The 13,299-nt window shown below is 42.7% G+C and overlaps 1 protein-coding gene across 1 annotated transcript in view; it reads right to left on the bottom strand.

Moving 5' to 3' along the window:
* Nucleotides 1-204: 204 nt before the first annotated feature.
* LOC141069551 (carbonic anhydrase 15-like) overlaps nt 205-13,299 on the bottom strand; it is a 61,079-nt gene continuing 47,984 nt past the window's right edge. Inside the window, exon 8 of the mRNA XM_073559203.1 lies at nt 205-549. Within this exon, the coding sequence (XP_073415304.1) occupies nt 343-549 (207 nt within the window). The 3' untranslated portion in view covers nt 205-342. The remainder of the gene's footprint in view (nt 550-13,299) is intronic.

Here is a 13,299-nt window from a genome sequence, read left to right as displayed (position 1 = left end):
GTACAACAATGCCAACCTGTCACTCTCCGTAGACTGTGCTCAATTCTGCTGACAGGTTCCCTTTCAGAAAAACACTGATTTAGAAATGAGCAAGGAAAGAGCACAACATGAGGTTATCTTTGATAGCTAGCATTTTATAAATGTATAAATGGGGACAGTCTCATTGATGCCTGGTTTTCTTGGTGGTGTAACAGTTCCATAGTTTATCCAGTGTGTCCAGTGATGTGTGATCACTTGCATGCAGACCCATTATTTATCATGCATTCTACACTTCCTTCATTTTTCAGTATGTCCAGTCCAGTTGGAAAATTTCAGAAAACAATAGCTGCTAAGATAGCAAATCTAGTCTTGAAATATTTTGGCTGTTGTGTATAACAAAGTCAGGGTTAATACTGAGGTCTGGAGCGCAGCTGAAGAACTGACAGTGGCATCTTTAGAAGCAAATACTTTGCGACCCTTAAGTGGCTGAGGTGGTCGGAAATTTTCTGTCATTTTTTTACGCACTTCTCCTTGAGCAGAGAAATAGGCTGTGTCTGTCAGGATTCGAAGCTGTAAACACAATACGGAAGAATCATTATGTGGCATAGAATAAAGATTTGTGGATGTCCTTAATTTAGCCTGAGAGGAACACCTAGATATCACAGACTGTAGATACTATTTCGCAGTCTTCTAATGTGCCTCTTCCCACCCCTTCTCTGGGTATGTCAAGTATTAGATCAGATAGACAGGGTCGACAGCAGTGTGAGTAGCCGCTTCTTACCTCAGTACGCCTGGTACAGTATCTCAAGTATTAGATCAGCAAGACAGGATGGACAGCCTATTCTTACCTCAGCACCCCTTGGTATCTCCAGTATTAGATCAGATAGACAGGATCGACAGCAGTCTGAGCAGCCTCTTATTACCTCAGCACCCCTGGTATCTTCAGTATGAAATCAAAAAGATTGTGGAAATCAGTCTGAGGAGCCTCTTCTTACCTGAGCATCCCTTGGTATCTCCAATATTAGATCAACAAGATGGTGGACCCAAGAAAATTTGTTTTTTTCTTTTTGGAAAAATAAACAAAAATCTATTGAAACGAAGAGTAAAGTAAAAATAAATAAATACAAAAATAAAAGCCAAAAAAGATAGTGGACAGCAGTGGGAGCAGACGTTCTTACCTTAGCACCCCTGGTATCTCCAGTGTTAGATAGGAAAGACCGGGAGGACAACAGTGTGAACATCTTCTATTTACCTCAGCTTCCTTGGTATCTCCAGCATTATATCAAAAAGATGATGGAAAGCAGTTTGGGCAGCCTCTTCTTACCTCAGCATTCCAGGTATATTAAGTATTTAATCAGAATATACACCAGGAGCACATCTTCCTACACATGAAGGAAGGGGGAGGTGCTTCCTTATGTACATGCTCACAGGCACTTTCCCTATTAACATTCTAGGTCAGTTTCTGTACCCCCCACAAAAATGTGCTAAAAAATGATCAAATGTCATATGCACATCAAAATAGTATCAATAAAATCTAAGCTCACAATTCAAAAAAATACCATATGTTTTTTGGACTATACGCACTGGACCATAAGATGCACCTAGGTTTTAGAGGAGGAAATTAGAAAAATAAAATTGAAGCAAAAAATGTGTTAATTCTGTACTAATATCCCAATCCTGTTTATAAATATATATATATATATATATATATATATATATATTCCCCAAACCAGTTATACATAGTCCCCTCATCCCCATCCTGGTATGCATGGCCCCTTCATTCCTATCCTGATATGCATGGCCTCCTCATCCCCATCTTGGTATGCATAGCGTCCATTCCCATCCTGGTATGCATGGCCCCCTCATCCCTACCCTTGTATGCATAGTCTCCTCATCTCTATCCTGGTATGCAGGACCCCCCATCTCCATCCTGGTATGCATGAACCCCTCATCCCAATCCTGGTATGAATGGCCCCCTCATCCCTATGCTGGTATGAATGACCGCATCATCCCTAGCCTGGTAGACATGGCCCTCTTATCCTTATCCTGGTAGTCATGGTCCCCTTCATCTGTGTCACGGTATGCATGGCCACCTCATCCCTATCCTGGAATGCAGGGCCCTATCTCCTTCCTGGTATGCATGGCCCCATCTTCATCCTGGTATGAATGACCTGCTCCCATGGAAGTGGAGAGCAGTAAATATTCATTCTCTTTAATAGCGGGCATACGTGATCGCCCAGCAGCTGTAGGAGCTAGCGGCTGTGGCTACCACAGTGCCCTCTATTAAAGGGGATCTGTCACCCCATTTTAGCCATATCAGCTGCGGCCACCACCATCAGGGGCTTATCTACAGCATTCTGTAATGCTGTAAATAAGCCCCCGATGTAACCTGAAAGATAAGAAAAAAGAGTTATACTCACCCTGGCGTTCGGTTCGGTCTGATCGGTGTCGCCGTCCCGTCCAGCGCCTCCCATCTTCATACGATGATGTCCTCCTCCTTGCTTCTCCCTCGGCTCCTGTGCACGCGTACTTTATCTGCCCTGTTGAGGGCAGAGCAGAGTACTGCAGTGCGCAGGCGCCGGACCTCTCTGACCTTTCCCGATGCCTGCGCACTGCAGTACTTTACTCTGCCCTCAACAGGGCAGATAAAGTACGCGTGCGCAGGAGCCAAGGGAGAAGCAAGGAGGAGGACGTCATCGTATGAAGATGGGAGGCGCCGGACCGCGACACCCATCACACCCGACTCCGCCCCCCGGTGAGTATAATCTAACTCTTTTTTCTTATCTTTCAGGTTTCATCGGGGGCTTATCTACAGCATTACAGAATGCCGTAGATAAGCCCCTGATGGCTGTGGCCCCAGCTTATGGGGCAAAAATGGGGTGACAGATTCCCTTTAAAGATCAGTGAATATTCACTGCCCTCCACGCCTATGGGAATGGGGAGCAGTGAATATTCATTCCCTTAAGTACCGGGCACACATGAAGGCCAGCTGCTGCAGGAAGCAGGTGACTGCGGCTAACAGCATGTCTGCTATTAAAACAATATTAATATTTACTGCTCTCCACTCCCATGGGCGTGAAGAGCAGTGAATATTAATGTCTCTTTAGCAGCTGACACAGATGTAAGCCGCAGTTGCTGGCTCCTGCCTCTGTGATTCGCTGCTCCACCGCTGCAGCTCCCCCACCTCCCCATCCACAGCCAGAGTAGGTACATCCTGACTATAATAAGCACCCCCATATTCCTCCACATTTTTGGAGGAAAAAAGTGCATCTTATAGTCTGAAAAATACGGTAAGCCCTCATACAACTCCATTGACAAAAAAAAATTGAAAAGTAATGTTGACACAAAGCAAAAAAAAATTTTTTTACAACAGTTCTGAAACTTTTTGAACACTAAAATAAAAAAAACCTTTATGAGTTTTGTATCACTGTATTTACCTGTAGAATCAAAGAGCCACCCTAATGAATGCTGTAACATTCAAAAAGCAATGATGGAAATGTATTTTTTTTTACATTTTCACAGAACTTGTTTTTTTTTTCCTCTCTTGTCTGTACATAACATGGTAAAGTAAATGGTGTCTTTCAAAAATACAACTTGTCTCACATAAATCAAGCTCTCATTTGGCTATGTTGATGGCTCTTGAAAGAAAGGGAGTAAAAATTTGAAAGCGCAAAAATCTGAAAATTTCCCAGTCATGACATGGTATTAAAGGAATTGAAGAATTTATTTATAAGAACATTTTCTATTTTTACTATGTATACATAATAAGCTTAAAACTGGATCACTAGCCAGATATGACAGTCACTCCAATATCTGTGTCACGGTTTTACTGCGACAGAGAGTAGCCAGAAGACCCCATCATCTAATTTCTCCTTCTCCTGCACTGATTAGAAGCACTTCACCTTCATAAATTTAAGTGTAAATTTCTTTTACCAGTGCCAGAGTTAATCTGCTCAGTTGAGAGCTCCGGGAAGCTATCCTGCATTAAGGGTCTCAGCTGTGCACTGTTAACCACTCCCATCTCCTATATAAATTGTGCCCTGGCTAGAACTCGTTGTCAGAGTTAGCTTTTGCTGCATGGCTGGTGGTGCTTGGTGATTGTTATTGGAGAAGGTGTTTGGTGGATTTATCTGTGATTGTTTCTAGTATTTGAGTGTGAAAATTCTCTTTCTTCTCCTACTTTGGGTTAACCCCATTCTCCTCTCCCTGGTGTTTACCTCTGTTTATTTTTATGATTGGTATTTTCCTTTATCCCTGTTTGTATTACTTTTTTATTCTGGCTGGTGTATTACAGTACACTGCTACTCACCTTTTCCCTGGGTGGGGGAAGGGTACAGACTGAGGGGGTTTCAGGAGCTAATGCAAGGTACGTGGGCCCCGGCATCGTCACCATCAAAAGGAATCCAGGGAACACTGTGAGCTAGGGCGCCCCTAGCGCTAGGGACAGAGAAAAAGCCCCTGGCACCTGACAACAGAGTCGTGACAATCTGCTTATACAAACTAAATGATAGGTGAGCATTCTAATATCCACAAAACCATCCACGGTTCTGTACTTTCCTATATATCTTTGCACTTTCCAATACAACCTTGCTCAGCCTTTGTAATTCAATACATGACCTGTTTCCTAATAATGGCCACAGCCCATGGGCGGACATACTACCGGTTCATGGAAGGCTGTGAATAGGAGCCACTATTATATGTAGATGGCTGTGTGGGGGTCATTATACTGTGTGGTGGGATGTATTGGGCAATTATCCTATGTGAGGTGCTGTGTGGGAGCCATTTTACTATGTAGAGAGCTGTGTAGGGCCATTATACTCTATGGAGAGTTATGGAGTAATTATACTGTGTGAAGGGCTGTGTAGGGTACATTATGCTGTTTAAAGGGTTATGGGGGCATTATACTGTGTGGAAGGCTGTTTTTGGGCCATCATACTGTGTTGTGGGGCTGTTAGAAACCATCATACCTTGTTGTGTGAATGTTGAGGGCTATCATACTGTGTTGAGGGACTGTGGGAGCCATCATTCTATGTTAATGGACTTTGGGAGCCATCACACTGAATTGTGAAACTATGGTGCTATCATACTGTGTTGGGGTCAATGGGGGCATCATATTGTGTATGGAGGAACTTTTAGGATACCATTTTGATAGAAGTATTATGCTGTGTTGGGAGCACTGTGTGGGCATCATACCTTGTGATGGAGGATGGGCTACTGTGACATAATCATATGGTGTGTTAAAGATACTATGGAGAAATTCATATTTGGAGGTATCCTACTGTGTTTGAGGGACATTTTTGTTAACATAATACTTTGTAAGGTCCATGACAGGTGTACCTTAGTGGGTAAGAACACTAAGAGGCTTCAATAGGGGCAAAATTACTTTGTAAGTGCCACAATTGCACTACTGCTTTTGGGCTTTGTCGGCAGTTGGGCAAAGCATACTGCGAACGCGATGAAATACCATTTCAATGCGCACGCGCGAAATCTGTACGCGATCTCCGATATTCACGGCAAAGAATGAGTAGAGCAAGCCGAGGACGGGTGGAGTGAGGGAACAGAGGTAACGCCCATCGGACCAGACCGAACAGTTTACCATACAGCGCGGGACAAATAAAAAAGGTTTTTTTGGGTGATACATGGGGAGTCAGGGAGTTTCAGAAGTAGTTGTTGAATGCATAGCTGACACCGAATTAACTGATGTCTTTAGATGGTAGGCAAAAAAAAGTGGTGACCTGTCAGCTGTTTTGGCCGCTATAAGATGCATCCACCGCCTTTCAGAGCTTATGTACAGCATTCTATAATGCTGTAGCTAAGCCCCCGAACTGACCTGCAAGTGAAGAAAAATAAGCTTTATTATACTCAACCGGGGGGGCCATCTTCTTGCGATGCCGCCCTCCTGCTTGGTTGGTGGCTCCCCGACATTGCGCTCTGGCGCAGTCTTACTTATCTGCCCTGTTGAAGGCAGAGCAGAGTACTGCAGTGCACAGGCGCTGGGCCTCTCTGACCTTTCCCACCACCTGCTCACTGCAGTACTTTGCTCGGCCTTCAACAGGGCAGATAAGTACGCCTGCGCAGGAGCGCGATGCCGGGGAGCCATGATGCTTTCAGGAGGGCGGCATCGCAAGAAGATGGGAGGCGCCGGACCCAGACCTGCGACACCCATTGGACAGGACCGCCCCAGGTGAGTATAATAAAACTTATTTTTCCTATCTTTCAGATTGGATCGGGGGCTTATCTACAGCATTATAGAATGCTGTAGATATGGTCTGCAAGGCAGTGGCCGCATCTTATAGTGGCCAAAACAGGTGACAAGTTCACTTTAACACAGTCCCTTAGTATATAGTGTACTCCCTTATTATGTAAAGCACAGTTCCTTAGTATATAGTGTACTAGCTTATTATGTATAGCGCCATCTCTCAGTATATAGTGTAGTCATTTTTTATGTATAGCACAGTCCCTTAGTATAGTGTACTCACTTTTTATGTATAACACCATCCTTAGTTACATAATTTCCTCTTTTGTTATGTATAACACCGTCCCTTATTACATACCATCCTCTCTAGTTATATATGGTGCCGTCCCTTATATAGCGTCCTCTGCTGTTATGTACAGTGCTGTCTCTTACATAGTGTATTCTTTTAATTTTTGTTATTCACAGTGCCCTCTTTTATTACATAGTCCGCTCTTGTTAGATATAAAATGACTGCTGATGGAGGAGCCGTTGACCAGACTACAAGTCCATTATCTCCTCCATTAGAAAAGAAGCTTTCCCTTGCTCCATCAGTCATCATTGCACTGTATATCTGTCAAGAGAGGACGGTATGTAATAAAAGCCAGGGCTCTATATAATCGAATATGTAAAGGATGGTGCTGTACATAGCAAGAGAGAGCACTGTATAAGGGACGGCAATATACATTATAAAGGAGACTGTGTAATATATATACACATGTATGTGTGTTGATTCTATGTAGCTTTGTCGCCATAAGAGGAAGGGGGGGCCCAGACACATTTCTTGCACAGGGGTCCCAAGTGGTCAGTGTCCACCCCTGAGTATGTTATTACTGTGTATTTTTACTGACCTTTAAAGAAAGTTGCCTGCATAAGTGTCTGAAAAACACTCAGGGAAAGGCTTTAACCTCTTGACTGTTTTCACCTTCATGACCAGGCCAAATCTTACAATTCTGACCACTCTCACTTTATGAGGTAATAACTCTGGAACGCTTCAACGTATCCCACTGATTCTGAGATTGTTTATTTCATGACATATTGTACTTCATGATAGTGCTAAAATTTGTACTATATGACTTGCATTAATTTGTGAAAACATGAAATTTGGCAATCTTCAAATTGTAATACCCTTAAACTAGAGAATTATGTCACACAAAAGAACGTTTCTGACATGTCTATTCTACATCAGCACAATTTTTGAAACATAATTTTTTTTGTTGTTAGGAAGTTATAAGGGTTGAAAGGTGACCAGCGATTTCTCATTTTTCCAACAAAATTTACAAAACCATTTTTGGGGGGGACTTTATCACATTTGAAGTAACTTTGAAGGGACTGTATGGCAGATAATACCTAAAAGTGATACCATTCTAAAAACTGCACCCTTCAAGGTGCTCAAAACCACATTGAAAAAGTTTATTAACCCTTCAGATACTTCACAGGTACTGAAGCAATATGGAAAGAAAAAAAATAACATATAACTTTTTATACAAATACACGGGCACATTGGCGCTAACCCAATTGGTATTACTAAAAGCTGCTGGCACCTGGGCAGGTTCTGTGTATAACCCTACCTAAAGGAAGCTGTTAATAGATGTATCAAAAAAGAGGGGGCTGCCACGCTATTAGCATCTAAATTCCTGCAGTGTACACCAGGAACCCGTTGCCAGAAGGTTGGGATGTCCCCTGCAGTATAAGATTGTGTGCAGGTTGATGTGGCACTTACTTTGGCGTGCCCGGAGATACCATCTTCCTGTTGGTCCTAGAGGAGATGCGGCAATTGGAGTTAATTAGCAGAGATGGGGAGCATCCTCCCAGGTAACAAGTGCCCCATGCACTCATGTCTTCAACATGTGGCGATAAGCTCCGGCGTGGTGAGCAAGGGATGTGGTTAGCGGTGACGTCACCTGTCCAGTACAACAGACTCGTGTATGGGCCAATTTCACAACGTGTTTCGAGGGACTAATTCCCTCTTTCTCAAGGTCAACTTGTTACCTGGGAGGATGCTCCCCATCTCTGCTAATTGACTCCAACTGCTAATTGCACGACAGCCCCCCTTTTTTTTTTATACATCTATTAACATTTAACTTTTTTCACAAAAATTTTACTTTACACCCAATTTTTTTTTATTTTTACAAGGGTGACAGGAGAAAATGTTGTGCAATTTTTCCAAGCATGCCGATACCCCGTTTGGCTTTTGAACACAAAATTGACTATAATTGAGAGTGGACGCCATTTGGAGAGCCCCCAATGTGTCTAAACAGTGGAAACCACCCACAAGTGAGCCCATTTTAGAAACAAAACCCATTAACCGCTTTCTGACATCAGACGTACTATCCAGTCCATGGGACCCGGGCCCCTATGCCCATGGACGGGATAGTACGTCTATCGCGATCAGCGGCGCCCACTTGGTGAGCGCCGCTGGTCGCGGCCGGGTGTCAGCTGATTATCACAGCTGACACCCGGCACAATGTGTCAGGGGTGGTCACGGACCGCCCCCGGCACGTTAACTCCTTGTACACCGCGATCAAACATGATCGCGGTGTACCGGGGGTTAAAGGGAAGCATCGGCAGGGAGGGGGCTCCCTCCGTGCTTCCCTGAGCCCCCCACGGCAGCGCAATGTGCAGCGCTGCTGCGGGGGACTCCTTCCCTACAGGCCCCCGGATCCAAGATGGCGACGGGGGCCTGTAGGGAGCTGACTTCCTCACTGCCTGCAAAGCGCACGCATGAGGAAGTCTGCAGAACTGCCTGTTACAGATTGCTGATCTGTCATAGTGATCTGTGATGTGACAGATCAGCGATCTGTCACAGGACAGTGATGTCCCACCTGGGACTATATAATACAGTAAAAAAAAAAAAAGAAAAGTGTAAAAATAATTAAAAAAACAAATCGCTAAATAAATTAGTAAAAAAAAAAAAATATTCCCCAATAAATTTATTTTTTGATTTATTATCATACCACCGAACAAAAAGTGCAATAACGCGCGATCAAAAAGACGTATATAAATATCCATGTTACCGCTGAAAACGTGATCTTGTCCCGCAAAAAACGAGCTGCCATACAGCATCATCCGCAAAAAAATAAAAAAGTTGTAGCTCGCAGAATAAAGCGATGCAAAAATAATTATTTTTTATATAAAATTGTTTTCATTGCAAAAAACCGACAAAACATAAAAAAAGACCTAAATGAGGTATCGCTGTAACCGTACCGACCCGAAGAATAAAACCGCTTTATCAATTTTACCGCACGCGGAACGGTGTAAACGCACCCCCCCAAAAGAAATTCATGAAACGCTGGTTTTTGTTCATTCTGCATCCCAAAAATCGGAATAAAAAGCGATCAAAAAAGTCTCGTGCCCGAAAATGGTACCAATAAAAGTGTCAACTCGTCCCGCAAAAAATAAGACCTCACATGACTCGGTGGGTCAAAATACGGAAAAATTATAGCTCTCAATATGTTGTGATGCAAAAACTATTTTTACAATAAAAAGCGTCTTTTAGCGTGCGACAGCCGCCAAACATAAAAACCGCCATAAATAGTAAATCAAACCCCCCGTTATCACCCCCTTAGTTAGGGAAAAATAATAAAATAAAAAAAAGTATTTATTTCCATTTTCCCATTAGGGTTAGGGCTCGGGCTAGGGCTAGGGCTAGGGCTCAGATTAGGGTTTGGGGTGTGTTGGGGTTAGGGTTGGAGTTATAATTGGGGGGTTTCCACTGTTTGGGCACATCAGGTGCTCTCCAAATGCAACATGGCGTCTGATCTCAATTCCAGCCAATTCTGCGTTGAAAAAGTCAAATGGTGCTCCTTCCCTTCCAAGCTCTGCCATGCGCCCAAACAGTGTTTTACCCCCACATATAGGGTATCAGCATACTCAGGACAAATTGCAAAACAACTTTTGGGGTCCAGTTTCTCCTGTTACCCTTAGGAAAATAAAAAATTGGGGGCAAAAATATCAATTTTGTGGAAAAAAATGATTTTTTTATTTTCACGCCCAGGCGTTATAAACTTCTGTGAAACACTGGGGGGTTCAAAGTGCTCACCACACATCTAGATAAGTTCCTTAGCGGGTCTAGTTTCCAAAATGGGGTAACTTGTAGGGAGTTTCAACAGTTTAGGCACATCAGGGGCTCTCCAAAGGCAACATGACACCCGCAGACCATTCCATCAAAGTCAGCATCCCAAAACGTCACTACTTTCCTTCCGAGCCCTGATGTGTGCCCATACAGTAGTTTTCTCCCACATATGGGGTATAAGCGAACTCAGGACAAATTGGACAACAACTTTTGGGGTCAAATTTCTCCTGTTACCCTTGGGAAAATAAAAAAATTGGGGACTAAAAGATCATGTTTGTGGAAAAAATATGATTTTATTATTTTCACGCCCGGACATTATAAACTTCTGTGAAGCCCTTGGGAGTTCAGAGTTCTCACCACACATATAGATAAGTTCCTTGGGGGGGTCTAGTTTCCAAAATGGTGTCATTTGTGGGGGGTTTTCACTGTTTTGGTACATCAGGGACTTTCCAAACGCGACATGGTGTCCGATCTCAATTCCAGCCAAAAAAGTCAAATGGCGCTGCATCCCTTCCGACCTCTGCCATGCACCCAAATAGTCATTTCCACCTACATATGGGGTATCAGTGTACTCAGTACAAATTGCACAATAACTTTTAGGGTCCTGTTACCCTTGGGAAAATAAAAATTGGGGGTGAAAAGATCATTTTTGTGGAAAAAATATGATTTTTTAATTGTACGGCTGTACGATATAAACTTCTGTGAAGCCCTTGTGGGTTTAATGTTCTCACCACATATCTAGATAAGTTCCTTGGGGGGTCTAGTTTCCAAAATGGGGTTACTTGTGGGGGGTTTCCACTGTTTAGGCACATCAGGGGCTCTCCAAACGTGACATGGCATCCGACCTGAATTCCAGCCAATTTTGCATTGAAAAAGTCAAACGGCGCTCCTTCCCTTCTGAGCTCTGCCATGCGCTGAAACAGTGGTTTCCTCCCCACATATCAGGTATCAGCGTACTCAGGACAAATTGCACAATAAATTTTGCAGTCCAATTTTTCCTGTTACCCTTGGTAAAATAAAAAAATTGGATCTGAAGTAAATTTTTTGTGAAAAAAAAGTTAAATGTTCATTCTTTTTTAAACATTCAAAAAAATCCTGTGAAGCACCTGAAGGGTTAATAAACTTCTTGAATATGGTTTTGAGCACCTTGAGGGGTGCAGTTTTTAGAGTGGTGTCACTTTTGGGTATTTTGTATCATATAGACCCCTCAAAGTGACTTCAAATGTGATGTGGTCCGTAAAAATAAAATGGTGTTGCAAAAATGAGAAATCACTGGTCAACTTTTAACCCTTATAATGTCCTAACAAAAAAAAATTTTAGTTCCAAAATTGTGCTGATGTAAAGTAAACATATGTGAAATGTTATTTATTAAGTTTTTTTGTGTGAAACATCTCTGTGAGTTAAGGGCATAAAAATTCAAAGTTGGAAAATTGCGAAATTTTCAAAATTTTCACCAAATTTCCGTTTTTTCACAAATAAACGCAAGTTATTTGAATGAAATGTTACCACTAACATGAAGTACAATATGTCACGAGAAAACAATGTCAGAATCAGTGGGATCCATGGAAGTGTTTCAGAGTTATGACCTCATAAAGGGACAGTGGTCAGAATTGTAAAAATTGGCCCGGTCATGAACGTGCAAACCACCCTTGGGGGTTAAGGGGTTAAGCCGTAAAAATTTAAAAAAACTTACAGTTTTTCCCAAAAATGTTTTTTTAGCTTCAAGGGTAGCAGGAGAAAATGGACCACAAAAATAATGCAATTTCTTCTGAGATACACCATATGTAGAGGACAACTGCAGTTTGGGCATATGGCAGGGAACGGAACGGAAGGAACACCTTTTGACTTTTTCAAGGCAAATTGACTGAAATAAATAGCGGATGCCATGTCGCATTGGTGAGCCCTTGATGTGCCTAAACAGTGGAAACCCCCCACAAGATACCCCAATTTGAAAACTAAACCCCTTCAAGTAGTGTGTCTAGATGTGTGGTGAGCACCTTGAGTACCCAGGTGCTTCAAAAATACAGCAAAAAAGGCTTAAATGCTTACCTGCCAAGGCTTCCAAACCAATGTACAGTCGCTCACATCCTACCAATCCATGGAGGGGGTGGCTGCTTGCTATATAAATGCACAATGAAAACTTGTATGTGGCGCTGTTCACACTATGGCAATGCACAGCATCCAGGTTAACAGCCTATTAGTTACGCCCTTCTATTAGATCAGGAGGGCTGCCCAGCCCTATCAAGATGAATCCCATGTGAACAGACAACACAGTTTACAAGACCAGGATGTGAGTGACTGTCTCATCAGTATTCTTGCACCTGTGTTGCCGCCATCTTAACTATATGGGTCCACTGCATCCTGATTTGCTGTATTTTTGAATTATTGAAGGATTTTCAAGTCCTCTTTTTGTGCTATTGCTGTTTAGTGTTAGGGGCTCGTAAATGTGGGGATCCGTGACGAGGATTACGAGTTTACGTATTTTGGCCAAAATATCAACTAATACCTCACATTTTTAATGTGTTTTTTGCACTTTTTTATTCGGGGTGCAGTTGGGCCCATTTGGTTTTGTAAACTGTGGTGTCTGTTCACATGGGATGCATCTTGATAACGCTGGACAGCCCACCTGATCTAATAGAAGGGCGTAACTAATAGGCTGTTAACCTGGATGCTGTGCATTGTGAACAGCACCACATACAAGTTTTCATTGTATATACCAAGCAGCCGCCCCCTCCATGGATTGGTAGGATGTGAGCGGCTGTCTCATCGGTATGCTTGCACCTGTGTTGCCGCCATCTTAACTATATGGGTCCACTGCATCATGATAGTTCAAATGTTTGGAGGCCTGGGCAGGTAAGTATCTCTGCCTTTTTTGCTGTATTTTTGAATTTTTGGAGGCTTTTCAAGTCCTCTTTTTGTGCTATTGCTGTTTAGTGTCCCCAGGTGCTTCACAGAAGTTTATAAAGTTGAGCTGTGAAAATAAAAAAATAAAAAATTCTCCCACAAAATGTTC

This window comes from Dendrobates tinctorius, unplaced genomic scaffold, assembly GCF_039654945.1.
Source record: "Dendrobates tinctorius isolate UK_male_01 unplaced genomic scaffold, ASM3965494v1 ptg000265l, whole genome shotgun sequence".
Lineage (NCBI taxonomy): Eukaryota > Metazoa > Chordata > Amphibia > Anura > Dendrobatidae > Dendrobates > Dendrobates tinctorius.
This window is presented reverse-complemented; position numbering and strand designations above follow the sequence as displayed.